At 40.2% G+C, this 15,299-nt stretch overlaps 1 protein-coding gene across 1 annotated transcript in view; it reads left to right on the forward strand.

Moving 5' to 3' along the window:
* The window catches only part of Them4 (thioesterase superfamily member 4), a 38,227-nt gene extending 23,963 nt beyond the window's left edge, over positions 1 to 14,264 (forward strand). Inside the window, exons 5-6 of the mRNA XM_008828190.3 lie at positions 10,526 to 10,650; positions 13,345 to 14,264. Coding sequence (XP_008826412.1) covers positions 10,526 to 10,650; positions 13,345 to 13,385 — 166 coding nt within the window. The 3' untranslated portion in view covers positions 13,386 to 14,264. The remainder of the gene's footprint in view (positions 1 to 10,525; positions 10,651 to 13,344) is intronic.
* The last annotated feature ends 1,035 nt before the right edge of the window (positions 14,265 to 15,299 follow it).

A 15,299-nucleotide genomic window follows, 5' to 3' on the forward strand; every position in this document is an offset into this window, starting at 1 on the left:
AAAATAGGAATAAAGACAACAAAGATCTCTACAATGAAAATTTAAAATCTTTTAAGAAAGAGATTGAGGAAGACATCAGGAGATGGAAGGAACTCCCATGCTCATGGATTGGAAGAATTAATATTGTTAAAATTTTTGACAGTCCTGCCAAAAGCAATATATAGATTCAATGGAATCCCAATGAAAATCCCCATGACATACATCACAGAATTAAAAAAAGATCCTTAAATTCATATGGAAGCACAAAAGATCCCAGATAGCCAAAGCAACCCTGAGCACAAAGAGCAACACTGGGGGGATTACTATACAAGTATCCTGCAAAGCCATAGTCATAAATACAGCATGGTACTGGCACAAAAAAATAGATACATTGATCAATGGAGCATCATTGAAAACCCAAATCTGAGTACATGCAATTTCAGCCACCTGATATTTGACAAAGGTGCCAAGAACACACAAAGGAGGAAAGACAGCATCTTCAACAAATGGTTCTGGCAAAACTGGATCTCCTTCTATAGAAGAATGAAACTAGATCCTTATCTTTCGCCTTGCACAAAAGTCAACTCCAAATGGCTCAAAGATCTCAATGTGAAACTGGAAACTCTGAAACTATTAGAAGAAAACATTGGCAGTAACCTACAAGATATAGGTGTAGGAAAGGATTTCTAAACCAGACATCAGTGTCTCAGGAATTAAGGTCAAGAATCAACAAGTGGGACCTCATTAAACAAAAGCTTCAGAACAGCAAAAGAAGCAATATAGAAAGTCAAGAGCAAACCCACAGAAAGGGAAAAAAATCTTCACCAGTGACACATCTGACAGAGGTTTAACATCCAGAATATATAGAGAACTCAAAAAAACAAGCAAGAAAGCAAATAACCCAATTAAAAGAGAGACTAAAGATCTAAACAGAGTTCTCAAAGGATGAAATAAAGATGACTAGGAAACATCTTAAGACGTGTTCAACATTGTTAGTAATTAGGGAAATGCAAATTAAAACCGCCCTAAGGTATCACCTTACCCCAATCAGACTGGCTGGGATCAAGAGAACAAATGATACCAAATGCTGGCAAGGATGTAGAGAAAGGGAACATTCATTCACTGCTGGTGGGATTGCAAACTCTTGCAACCCCTATGGAAAGCCATGTGGAGAACACTCAACAAACTAAAAATGAACCTACATTATGAACCAGTTATACCACTCCTTGGCATATACCCAAAGGGCTCATCCTATTGTAGAGACACTTGTGCAACCATGTTTGTTGTTGCTCTTCACAATAGCTAAGAGATGGAAGCAACCTAATTGCCCCTCAACTGATGAGTGGTTAATGAAAATGTGGTATATTTACACAATGGAGTTCTATTCAGCAGTAAAGAAAGATGAAGTAATGAAATTTTCAGGTAAATGGATGGATCTAGAAACCGCTATACTAAGTGAAGTAACACAGACTCAGAAAAACAAAAGAAGTATGTTCTCCCTCATTTGTGGATCCTAGCACCAAATCCTTATAAGTGAGTGCATATTTTGATGTAACTGCAAGAGCCAGGAAAGTGGAAGGAAACCAGGGAGGTAAAGGGAAAGAAGGAACCCAAGAGAAGAATAGTAGGAAACAGGCATTAATAAGGGAGAAATGTGTAAAAATGGGGTACTTAAAGGGGAGAGGGGAGAAGGAGGCCTATACAAAACTATGGGAATAAAGGGGAAGAAGAAGCTCAAAAGAGGTAGGACCATAACATACAAAAATTATCAAGGGAGAAATGGGGAAAATGAGGATACTTTAAATGGAGAGAGTGGGGAGGGAGGACAAGACAGGGAGAGAAAGAGGAGAGATAAATAGTGCCTAGCTAGTATAAAAAGGGGAATTGTATTGTTCCAAAACATACTGAACAATTACATGTATAATATCTCTACATGAGTCTGTGAGTATAGCTGAAGGCTATGAAACAGTGACAAACAGGAGAAACCTTTCTTTGAGTTGTTGGCCAGGGTAGTCCAAAAGACTCCTAAAATTACACAGGCTATTGCCACAGTCCTTGATTGCCTCCCAGAACTTGATGGTAAGACCCTATTGCTGAAGACAGGACATACTTTGGACACAGGATTTGGAGCAATGGAGCTGGAACTGACCTGGAAACCACCTTCCCTGAAGGCTAGCTCTCACAGCTTTGGAGAGCACAGGGCAAGCTGGTACATCAACAGATGGTACAACCCTGGCTTCAAGGCCTAAAAACCACATCAGTGACCAGAACAGCAAACAACATTGGTGCAATAGTGGCACTTTTATCTTGGGGGTAATCAGGAGCTACCTAATTGGACTTAAAGCCCATTCAATGGGAGGACACTCATGTCTGGTACTATAAACATAGCCAAATACACAGAGCAGGGGAGGTCATAGATCTTAGAGAAAACCCAAGGCTCTTATTTCCCTAGGCAAATGTAATTTCTTACTATGTACAAAGTATGGATCCTTAAATTTACAGACAAGTATCCCAGTCACCACCCATCAAAGTAGCTTCTTTTTCAACAGACAGAGATTATTACAGTTACACCACTGGTCATACACAGAGATTCTCTGTGAATTGCCAAGGCTAAATGGCACATTTAGGATGCAGCCTCTATACCTAAGACTCACAGAACATAGAGCAAGGGATGAAGAGAACACTAATGCATCTTTCAATTCTCATCAATGAAGCTCCTTGTGCAACAGAGGGCCAGGGACTCAAAAGGCCACAAATGGCCAAAATACAGAGAATAATTCAGCAGAGTGTGAGTCCTTGGACAGGTCTCCTATATTGAGATCCACCCACCCAGGGCTCAGGGACCATTGTGGAAGAGGGGTGGAAAGATTGTAAGAGCCAGGGAGGAGGTGAGTGACCATACGGAAATGGTCCTACAGGCACCCGCGTCCCTTCTTATACAAACCTACAACAATGGTGTCAGTATGCACAAGACCCATGCAAACTTAGGAAACAAAAACCCAGCACAGAACTGTGGAAATGAACAGCAAGTCCCAATCTTAGTAGAATAATTATTGGCAGCTGATTACTGCTGGGTAAGGAAGAGCAGATCTTTTTGAAGAGAGAGACTCTAGATAGGCTGACTAAACCCCAGCGGATGAACTTACACCAAGGGACATCTTGGGACACTAACTTTATATAATGGACCTTAATACAAATGACAGAATGTATGAATTTCAGTGGGGAGGGGCTATGGGAGGTGCCAAAGGGGAAGGGAGAAGGGGGTCTAAAGATGATTTTATGTATGAAATACACAAAAATTCAATAAAAATATTTTTTAAAAGTTATAAAAATATTCGATATGATCTGGCTGGAGCCAAAATATTCACTACATGATAAAAAAATAGAAATTTCTCATAATCTCACACAGAGAATAGAAGCTCAATAAAAGATGTTTTCTTATCGAACAAAAACAAAGCTCAGCATGATCTTTAATTCAGCTGTAGCCCTACACCAAACAAAATAGTACGGATTCTAACAAGGAACAAAAAGCTGTAGAACAGATCAGAGTGTAAGAACAAAGCTTCAGACTATGAGGTCTCCAAAGGAGGTTTTGTTGGTTGTACCATAAAACATACAATATTTGTTATAAAAACATTTCCTTTTTATATACCACAAAAAGTTGCATTACTTATGTACCTTTTTTTGGAGGCCATGTTTCATAGATGATGGCTTTATTCTTTATAGATAATCCTTAGGCATACTATGCTAGAGTCATTTTATAGAAAAGTTTATTTCAGGGATTAGCAAACTTTTTCTGTAACTATTTTATGCTGTGTGGGTCTATATAGTCTCCAGCACATCTACTCAACTCTGACATTATAGCACTGAAGGGACTATAAATAACATATAAGGATAGCTGTGTTCCAAGGAAAGTTTCTTTACAAAAAATAGTACCAATGGGCTTTAGTTTTCCAAACCCTGGACTCTTCACCCTGAGGTCCAGTTAGGTGAAAATGTAGACAGGGCCACTTATATTTATCCCAAATGAACACAAACAGGAAATTGCAGCTCAGCTATTTTAACTTCTTCCACCCAAGTTGCCAATAATAGTAACTTCAAATTAAAATTACTTATGCAGGGTTGAAATTTATCATCTAAAAGAAGTCTAGGAAAAGGCATTCTAAACCTCTAAAGATTCCAGAGATGTAGGCTTAAATTCATTGGTGGGGAGGGGCTAGAGAGATGGTTCAGCAGTTAAGAGCACTGACTTTTCCTGGATCCAATGCTCTCTCTGGCCTCCACAGGCATAAAAAAAATGGGTGTGCTTACATACATTTAGGCAAAACATTCATACACATAAAATAAAAATAAATGAACTTTTTAAAGAATTTTTATTTATAAAATAAGTGAACTTTTTAAAATAAAAAAAAATAAGCCAGGCATGGCTGCGCATACCTTTAATCCCAGCCCTCAGGAGGCAAAAGCAGGTGAATCTCTGTGAGTTCAAGGCCAGCCTGGTGAGTTTCAGGCCAGCTGGGGCTACAGCGAGACCCTGTCTCAAAAAAAAAAAAAAATTAAAAATAATGCACTCTTTCACACAAATACTCAGTTTTTCCATTCGTTGAAAAGACTACATTTTGCCCATTGTGTATTCTTGACACCTTTGTCAAAGATCAGTTGGCTGTGAGATTGGGGAGATTGCTCATTTGGTACAGTTCTTGGTGTACAAGCATGAGGATCTGAGTTCACATTCCCAGCACCCACTTAAAACAATCTAGGTGTGGTGCATGCCTGGAATTCCAGTGCTGGGAAGGTGGAGATACGATATCTGGGGCTTGCTAATCAGCCAGGTAAGCCAAGTCAGTGAGCAGTAGGTTCAGTAAGAGACCCTGTCTCAAAAAGTAAAATGGAAAGTGATTGAAAAAGACACCAGACATCGACCTCCATCCTTTACATGCTCGCACATACATGTGTGTGCAGACACACATGGACTGTATATAAATTGATTTGTTTCTGAGCTCTTTGTTCTGTTTCTGTTCCCTTCATTTATGTCTGTCTTTATTCCAGTACCATGTTTTAATTACTATAGTTTTGTAATATATTCTGAAATGAAGAATTATTATGTCTCTAGCTTTCTTTTTTCTCAAGTTTGCTCCATTTGAGATCTTCTGTGTTTCCCTATGAGTCACAGAATTTCCTTTCTATTTCTGTAAAAAATGAGGGGCTGGAGAGATGGCTCAGCGGTTAAGAGCACTGACTGCTCTTGCAGGGGACCAGGGTTCTATTCCCAACACCCACATGGCAGCTACAAACTGTCCTTAACTCCAGTCCCAGAGGAATGCCATTGGAGCCGGGCGTGGTGGCGCACACCTTTCATCCCAGCACTTGAAAGGCAGAGGCAGGCAGATCTCTGTGAGTTCAAGGCCAGCCTGGTCTACATAGTGAGTTCCAGGCCCCCCCAAACAAAAAAATGGCCATTGGAATATTTATTTATTTATTTATTTATTTATTTATTTATTTATTTATTTTATGTGTATGAGTTTTGCCTGCATGTATCTATTGGCACCACGTGCATGCCTGGTGAGCATGGAGGCTAGAAGAGAACAATCAGACCCCCTGAAACTGAAGTTAAAGCAGTATGAGCTCCCTGACATAGGTGCTGAGAACCAAACCTGGATCCTCTGTAAGACCAACAAGTGTTCTTAACCACTGGGCCATCTCTACAGCCCCTGAAATTTTTATAAGGGTTGTAATTTATCCATAGATTAAATCTTTGAGCATATCAACATTTTAATAATATAAATATTCCATTCCACAAACATAGGATCTAATTGTGTCTAATTTTTTCATCAATGTTATAGTTTTTAGTATATAGCTTTCCAGCTTTTCATTTAAGTTTTCCTAGGGATTTTATTCTCTTTGATGTTGTTATGAATTGGATTGCTTTCTAAAGTTCCTTTCCAAATAATACATTTTGATGTATGGAAATAAAATCAATTTTCAGATATTAATTTCTTATCCTGCCACTTTACCAAATTCACTTTTTAATTTATTTTATGTATTTTTTTATGTATATGATGTGTTTTGCCTGCATGTGAGTGCACCACATGGCCCATAGAGGCCAGAAGAGAGTTTCTCATCCCCTGGAACTGGAGTTATGGGTGGTTGTTAGCCACCTTTCAGGTATTGGGAACCAAACTTGGGTCTCTGCAAGACCGACCAGTGCTCTTGACTGCTGAGCCATCTCCATCTCCACTGAATCCATTTATTCTAATACTTTTTATGTAAAATCTTTAGAATTTTCTACGTCTGAGGACCTATTTCCTGCTAACATGATTTTTCTTCTTTCTTTCCAATTTCTATAATTTTTGTTTCTTTTTTTCCCCCAATTGCTCTACCTAGGGCTTTCAGTGTTACCATGATAAAGGATATATTGAGTTGTTAGCTGAGTATGATGGCACATGCCTGTACTTCCAGCACTTGTGAGGCTGAGGCAGGAAGATGACAAGTTGAATGCCAGCCTGGAGTATGTAGCAAGTTCAAGGACAACCTGAGCTACATAGCAAGACCTGTTTCAAAAAAACCAAGGCCTGGGATATAGCTTAATGGTAGCACACATGCCTAGCATGCACAGAGGACTGGGTTTGAGCCCTAGCACTAAGATGGGAGAGAATATATTAAGTTTTTAATATTTTTCATGTCTACATTTTTAAAAATATTTTTCCATATTCAAATAAAGTTGAAGAATGAAGTACATCTTCCCTCAAAAAAAAATTGAGGATAAAAGGTTCATTGCAAAACAAGCTGAAATAAAGTATTTGGTATACAGTTTAGCTCAAACAGTATTTGTAAACAGGGTATGGTGGTGTATACCTATATTTTCAACATTATAAGAAGCTGAGACAGAAGGATTTGGAATCTGATGCCAGCCTGGCTGTATGGCAAGTTCCAGGGTAGCCTGGACTATATCGAGACTTTGTCTCAAAAAAAAGGAAAGGCTTATATCTTGAAAACATGCTTCATGCAGACTCTGCATAGTCTGTAGTCTTCCTGCAATTTTATAAAAACAAGTTTTAACTAAAATCACGTAGGTGGAAAACAGTACAAGTAGGATTAGAACTCACATCTTGGGCTGGGGATGTAGCTCATGAGAGAGCACTCAGCCTTGGGTTTAATCCCCAGCACACAAAAAAACCTCACATCTTGATCCCAAGTCCAGTACTCTCACCACAATGCACAGCCTCTATTCTCTCCAGTCAAGTGATGATTAAATTCCAGAATAAAGCATTGAAATAGTTTAGAATTTAATATTTATACCAGGCATGGTGGCACACATCTTTAATCCCAGCACTTGGGAGGCAGAGGCAGGTGGACCTCTGTGAGTTCAAGGCCAGCCTGGTCTACATAGTGAGTTCCAAGACAGCTGGGGCTACAGGAGACCCTGTCTCAAAAAGACCAAAAAAAAAAAAAAAAAAAAGAATTTAATATTTATCAGTCTCTATCCTTTTATATAAGGTTATCTAAACTCATAATAGTGATAATAATGTAATCTGAACAAGTGATAATGCTAGTGGTAACAACCTAGGTTGTTTTCATTGAAGATAACCTTTTTACTTCTAAGAAACAAAACTTTGCTTTAACCATCTCAATTTCCAGCCTGAAATCTACTTGAATTATTTCCTTATCTCTAGTACTTTGGGAGACAAAACAGCTCAAAAGTGGTGGTGTATCCCTGCTGCAAGGTCAGTGTCTGAGTGAGCCTGTAGCCCCTTCATGACCTGTCAGGCAAGAAGCTTTCCAGTGGGCTTTTGATGCTGTGTGGCAGATAAGAAATGCTGAAGGACATTTTCTCCTTCAAAATGAGTAGATCCTTCACCAAATATATAACTAAATAAACTTCCAAGAGTGGCTATCAGGGGCCAGAGATGGCCCAGTGGTTAAGAGCCCTTATGTAGGTACCCCACACGTGACATACACTCACAAATACATGTTCATACATAAAAATAACATGAAAAAATTTTAAAGAGTATCAGCAAAAATCAGATGTAGCTCCTCAGAGGTTTTAGATATTACATGATAATCAAATACACAAATAAACAAATACTGTTGAAAAACAAAGTGTGAAATGGTTAAAAATGAAAGAAAAGCCACAAAAACAAAGCAAAAAGAAACTAGAAATTACTAGATTTGCTATGGAAGCTAATGGAAGTTTTAGAGATGAAAGTTTAATTGTTTAAAAAACAAAAGAGCTGTTGAAATGAAAATGAACAGAAATGGGGGCCTGAAGAAGTGGCCCTGGCGACACTGCCCAGGAAACGCATGACCTTTTCTCTGAGTCTGCTTAAATTCAGAACTGTGGCTGAGCTTTTTCGGTTTCCTGTTGTTACTACCCCGCCTTGTGGACAGTCTGTATAGAATGTTCACTGCTGCATGGAGATGTGAATTGTGCTTGGAAATCTAGATGTTAATCCAACTGCAGTTTACATAAATAAAGCTTTGCCAGTGCCTTCTGAGAGCATAGGAAGAGAGGAGTGACCGCTGGGTCTGTGGGGTTTGTTTTCTTGCTTTCTGTTCTATTTCTGTCTTTAGAAGTTCAAATCACTTCAACAGTTGTGTGGCCGTTGGTTTCACATTTGGAAGCTTATTCCTCTAAAATGCATAATTAAATCCTATTCTACGTTTTTCACTAAAAATTCACTTTGACATTTTATAGTTCTTATGTTTTTGTAATTTTGCATCCAAGTGAAACCTCAAATCACTTCTCCCTACAAGATGTTCCCTCCTTCACCAAGATTTATTCAAATCCATTCAGCAGGTCTTTACACCCAGTGCTGACTAGTGGCCTCAACGTTAGTCACCAGCTCCATTGTTTCAGTGTGATAATGAAACATATCCACAATTTTACTGACGTGTCCGCCTCAGCTAAGTGATTGACAGATACAAGAAGCTTAAATGCAAAAGAGAAACAGAACTTTCAGTAAGACTAACATGGATTTGAATCGACCTGTGCTTTCAGATTGGCATAGCTGGCAAGTTACTATCCTCTCCAGCCCTCAGAGAAAAGTATCCTCATCTCTTTTCCCAGAGCAGTGTTGCGAGTACTAATGTACAGAGCTATCAATTTCATATATTAAATAGTGCCTTGAAATTATTTTAAGATCTAGGGAAAGGGAGAAAGAGGATGAATTACTCCTAATCCAGTACAGAGAGAAAAAAGATGGGAAGTATAAGAAAAAACTTAGAGGACAAATGAACATTCCACAGTTCAAAGAGAAGGCAGAACTGGGCAGGAGACAAGTTCCTGTGTCCATAAGGTGGTACCGTAGGAGCCCAGAACACCTTTCCTCCCTCTAACCTAATGCTTCTGCCAACAGAAACTTCACCTTTAAAGAAAGGCCTTTTGGGTCTGGAGAGATGGCTCAGTGGTTAAGAACACTGTTCTTGCAGAAGACCCGGGTTCAAATCCCAGCACCCACATGGCAGCTAACAACTGTCTGTAACTCCAGTCCCAGGGGATCCGACAGCCTCTTCTGACCTCCACAGGCATTGCACGACACAGGTGCACTTACCTACATGCAGGCGATACATGCATACACATAAAATAAAAATAATAAATAAAATTTAAAAAGAAAAAGAAAAGGCCTTTTACTGGGTGCCATGCATGCCTTTGATCCAAGCACTCTGGAAGCAGAGGCAGACGAATTTCTGTGAGTTCAAGGCTAGCCTGGCTTACACAGGAGTTCAAAGCCAGCCAGTAGTGAGACCCTGTCTCAATAGTAATAACAGGAAGAAGGAGGAGGAGGGCCTTCTTCGTTGTAGTACTCTATCTCCAGGATTCCCCCCAAATGATAAACCAATTAGGCACATGTAACTATTTAAATTTAAGATTAAATAAATTGTAAGATTCAACTTCTCGTTTACCATAGCAACATTTCAAGTGCTCAGTAACCAAATCACTACCATATTGAACAACTCAGATATGGGACCTTTATATGGAACTCATCACAGAGAGTTCCACTGACAGCACTGACTTAAAATAATAAGGCAGTTGCCAGACAAGTACTCTAAGGGAATTATATTCGAAATTTATTTATTTATGTATTACAGGGTGGGGCCCCACTTGTGCCACAGTGTACATGGGGAGGTCAGAGGACAACTTGCAGGAGTTGGTTCTCCTCTTCTACCAAGTAGGTTCCGGGGATTGATCTCAGGTCATGGGTAAGAGCCTTTACTGACTAAGCCAAGTCACCAGCCCAAGAGATTGATAATAGTGAAGCTGACAAGGACATCCCTTCGCCCTGTTGCCACTTCTTTCAACTCTCATCAGACTTGGCTCTGGATCTCCAAATGGGATAGACTGCCACAACAGAGAATCCCTTTGATCTCTTTGAACCACAACCCAGAAGGGTAGTCTGGGACCATATGCCTAAGGAAGAGCCCTTAAGGAATGTTCTAAGATAGTCAGCATTGGTATCGTGAATTTCCACCCTATTGTGCACTGGGTCATCATTCAATATTACATATGTTTAATAAAAATTGTTTTTCTTTTTCCTTCCTTCTGCAGACCTATCCCCCTTTGTTCTGTTGTTGTGCTAAATAGCCAACTTCACAAAATTGAAGGAAGGAAACATTTTGTTTCCTGTACTGTTCAGAGTAATGATGAGAAGACTTTGCACGCAGAGGCAGCAGGTAAGAAGCTGCCACTATCCCTTGTGTGAAGTTGGGTTACGGTTTTGTTTGCTTTGTTGTCGATTTTGTTTCACAGAAACATGCACCAAAAAAACTAAAAGTTTTTGGCTTTTTTCTTGAGTTTGAGGGTTTTTTGTTGTTTGTTTGTTTGTTTGTTTGAGACACAGATTCATGTACCCTGGGCTGGCCTTGAACTTGCTGTATAGAAAGGATGCCCTTGAACTCCTGATCCTCTTGCTTCCTCCTGAGTACTAAAGTTACAGACTTGTACCACCCTGCTACACCCCGCTCAGTTGGTTTTTGGGTGGGTGTTTTGGTTTTGGGGGACTGACGGCAGTTTATTTCAGTGCTTAAATCAAACTCCAAGGCTTTACACATGCTAGGCAAGGACTCTCCACTGAGCTACACCCCCACCCCTATGGTTAAAGGTATTCTTATACATTGCTAGGAAAGTCCTATTTGCCAGTATCTATCAAAATTATAAATTAGCTGAGTATGGTGGTCATGTCTTTAATCCTTGCACTCAGAGACAGAGGCAGGTGGATATCTAGGTGTGTTTCAGGCCAGCCTGTTCTACATAGTGAATTCCAGGCCAGCCAGGGCTACATAGTGAGCCCCTGTCTAAAAAAAAAAAAAAAAAAAATTACAAATTATACCCTTTGAGCCACCTCCAAAACTTTATCCCACAGATAATATAGGAGCAAAGCATTATATAAAAATATAAACAATGTGTTGGGTTGCTCTGTAGTTCCCGTATGTGTGCATTCCAGCATTACATGCAACAGCAAAAACAGAAAACATAGATACACACGTATCCCAGTGGCAAACTGGTTAAAGAACTACAGTTCATCTCTCATTTGTTTGTGTACCATAAGAAATACTGTGAAACATTGTGGTGCCGCAGGAAAAAATGAGGAAGCTCTTCGAAGTGAAACAGTTTCATTAACATATATTGGATGAAAACTACAAAGTGCAGGACAGAAATAAAGTATGTGTCACTGTGTAGAAAAAAGTAAAGCGGTTCTTCCAGTTCCTTCCCCTTTACCTCCTCTTCCCTTGTACTTCCTTCCTTCTTCCCTTGTACTTGCGCCTTGCCCTCCCTTTCTCCCATCCTTAATTCATTCTAAGAGCCATGGATTATGTGCATTTAGGTGTGGCAAGCCCAGGGATAAGGGGAGGGTCTCCCCAGGGGGATAGCTACAGTGGCCCAGCAGTGTCAGAGCCTGGATGGAGTGAGGAGGGTGTCTGCTGGAATTATAGGCATTTGTGAGCTACCTAATGTGGGTGCTAGGGTTTGAACTCTGGTCCTCATGATTGAGCATCAAGTGCTCTTAACCACTGAGCCATCTCTCCAGCCCTAGACTAACATTTTTATTGGATGTGTAAGAGTGGCACATCTTTCAGTGTGTACTTTTTTTTTTTCTGGCCTTAAGGTGTCTCTTTATGAACAGAGGTTTGTGATGGTAATGTAATTACATTATTAGATTTTCCCCTTTATGATTAATGCTTTTTTTTTTTTTTTTTTTTTTTTTTTTTTTTTTTTTTAAAAAAAAAAAAAAAAAAAAAAAAAAAAAGAGGACGATAAATCTTTCACTGTGATAAACTCACAGAGATCCGCCTGCCTCTGCCTCCCGAGTGCTGGGACTACAGGCATGTGCCACCACATCCAGCTGATTAATGCTTTTAATATCCTGTTTAAGCAATTCATTTTCCCCCTAAGTATCAGCTGTTTGCAAGAATGACGGACAAAAGGAGCAGGAGGGATATTGTGAAGAATTTGAGCCCATTCCAGGCTGTGAGCTTGTAATTCTTGTCTCAGTATTCTAGTTTGCATCTGTTGCTGTGATAAAGCACTCTGACCAAAAGCAACTTAGGGAGGAGAGAGTTTATTTCAGTTTGCACTTCTAGGTCACTTCCTGGAAGTATACCTCCTTATCACTGAGGGAAACTGGGGCAGGAACTCAACCAGGAAACTGAAACAAACCACAGAGGAACGCTGCTCCCCAGTTTACACTTAGCCTCTTACATAGCCCAGGCCGACCTACCCAGGGAACAGTGCCACCCACAGTGGGCTGACAACCTCCCACATTGCCTAGAGAGATGGCTCAGCGGTTAAGAGCACTGGCTGCTCTTGCATAGGACCCAGGTTCTATTCCCAGCACCCACATTGCAGCTAACAACCGTCTGTTACTCCAGTTCCAAGGGATCTGGAACTCCAGCCCTCTTCTGACTTCCTTGGGCATTGCACAACACGGGCGCACTTAGACACATGCAGGCAATTTACTCATATGCATAATAAAATCAAAAACTGCTTTTTAAAAAAGACAACCACCCACATAGGTGGCCCACAGGCCAAGCTGATCTGGGAAATCCCTTAATTGAGACTCCCTTCTCAGGTGACTGTAGACCCTGTCAGGTTGACATTTAAAACTATGACATTCACTAAATCTCCCATATCAGTTCTCTCTGTTGTGAATTTACGTCTCAATTCCCTGAGTGTCTCTTAATGGAAATCATGATAAATCATGAAATAGCCAAGCAGTAGGGGACCTAGTAGGGGCAGGGAAGTTAGGTTGTAATATCTGAGACGTGTGACTGGAGGTCCAGGAATTTCCTTTCTGTGTCTATTTATGGTAGTCTCATCAGATTTAAACCACTTAACTTTTAATATAATCTATTGTTTTATCGGTTTAGCCTTATTTATAAAGCTGGATCCTGATAAACGTTTGACATAAAAGAGCTTCTGGTGACTCCACTGTTCTGCATGAGGCTCTCCGTCCTCCAGAAGCAGCACCTGCCTCCACTCCTGCTGTCACAGCTGCTCAACCCCCAGGGTTACACTGACCTGCTTACACTGACCATCAGAACAGCCTTTGAAATACACAACTTCCAAACTTTTAGCAAGAAACACTCCCTGGGAGACTGTCAGCAAATGTGTGGCTCTGAAATTGGAACAGACTCCTTAAAGTTACATCAACTCAACATCTATCCCACTGCAGACTGGAGAAAAAAGATTATATTGAAACCTTTACTGCAAACCTGGAAATTTGAGAAAGCCAAATGCAGGAATAAATATGTGGGGTTGTGTAGGTGGAGTGCACATGTGCATAAGCACTCCACTGTGTGTTACAAACCTAGATTTGTTGTATCTGAACAAACAAATCTTTCTTGTCATAGTAGGAACCACATTCATTCATATGGGAATGGATACTGAAGATCTGTTGTCTGGGGTCCTAGAGATTAATCCACTATATCATTTTTAACTTGGCCTTTGCTATTGTGTCTTAAAACAGGATAGTTTGTCATTACTGGAAGGAGACTGTTTATTTCCTAGCTATGTAATAAAGTACAACAAACTAGATGACTTAAACCAACAAAAACTTAGTTTCACAGTCCTGGAGGCCAGAAATCTAAAGCTAAAGTGTTAACAAAGCCTTGTTCCTTCTAAGCTTCTAGACAAGAACTCTTTCATACATCTCTCCTGGCTTCTCCCAAGGAAACCTCAGGCATTCCTTGGTTTGTAAATGCAGCAGGATTCTCCCATTGTATCTTCACAGTATTCTCTTTGCTGTTTCTGTGTCCAAATTCCCCTTGGTAAAGATTTATTTATTTTATTTGTGTGTCTCTGTGTGTATCTGTGTGTTCACATGTATGTGCATGAAGGCCTGAAGAGGAGCTGGAGTTAGAGGTTTTGTAGGATTTTGGGTTTGTTACATAAGTGCTGGGATCTGAACTCCAGTCCTCAGGACTGCACAGTATGTGATCATAACTTTGAACCATCTCTCCAGCCCCTAATTTCTTTCCTTTGTTTATGAGGATACTAGTCATATTAGTAGAGCCCATCTAAATGACCTAACTTTAACTGGATTAACCATGTTTACAAATAAGATAAGCTGTGAGTTACGGGAGGAGCTTACAATTCAATCCATAGGAGCCTCAAACAGGACTGAAAATAAATTGGGAGGTGAATGTGCTAGAAAACATTTTGCTTCTTTTTTTTAAACATGGGGCGGGATATATATATGCCACAGTGCACCTATGGAAATCAGAGGACAACTTGCACGGTTTGGCTCTCTCCTCCCACCATGTAGATTCCAGGGATTGAACTCAAGTCCTTAGACTTGGCAGCAAGCACCTTTACCTGCTAAGCCATCTCTCCAACCCTCCATATTTTGCTTCTTTTTTACTATTTTATTAGTTCTTTGAGAATTCATACACGCCCATACTGTGTTTTGATCATATTCACTCCCCACTCTTCCCTAACTCTTCCAGATCTACCCCCATTCCTCCCAACCTCATGGTCTCTATTTTTTTTTTTTTCTTATAATCCACTAAGTCCAGTTTGTGCTGCCCATATACTCATGGGTATGGAGCCATCCACTGGAACAGAGTCAACCTACTAAGGGCTACACCCTTAAAGAAAACTAACACTCCCTCCCCCACAGAAGCCATCAGCTATCAGTAATTCCTCAGCTAGTGATAGGGACTCATGAGCCTCTCCCTCCTCCATGTTAGAATGTTGATTGGCTTAATTGGGTGCAGGAAACCACAGTTACTGTGAGTTCATGAGTGCAGTGGTCCTGTGATGTCCAGATGAGTGCAGTGGTCCTGTGATGTCCAGATGAGTGCAGTGGTCCTGTGATGTCCAG

Source organism: Nannospalax galili, unplaced genomic scaffold (assembly GCF_000622305.1).
Source record: "Nannospalax galili isolate Female #2095 unplaced genomic scaffold, S.galili_v1.0 scaffold752, whole genome shotgun sequence".
Classification (NCBI taxonomy): domain Eukaryota; kingdom Metazoa; phylum Chordata; class Mammalia; order Rodentia; family Spalacidae; genus Nannospalax; species Nannospalax galili.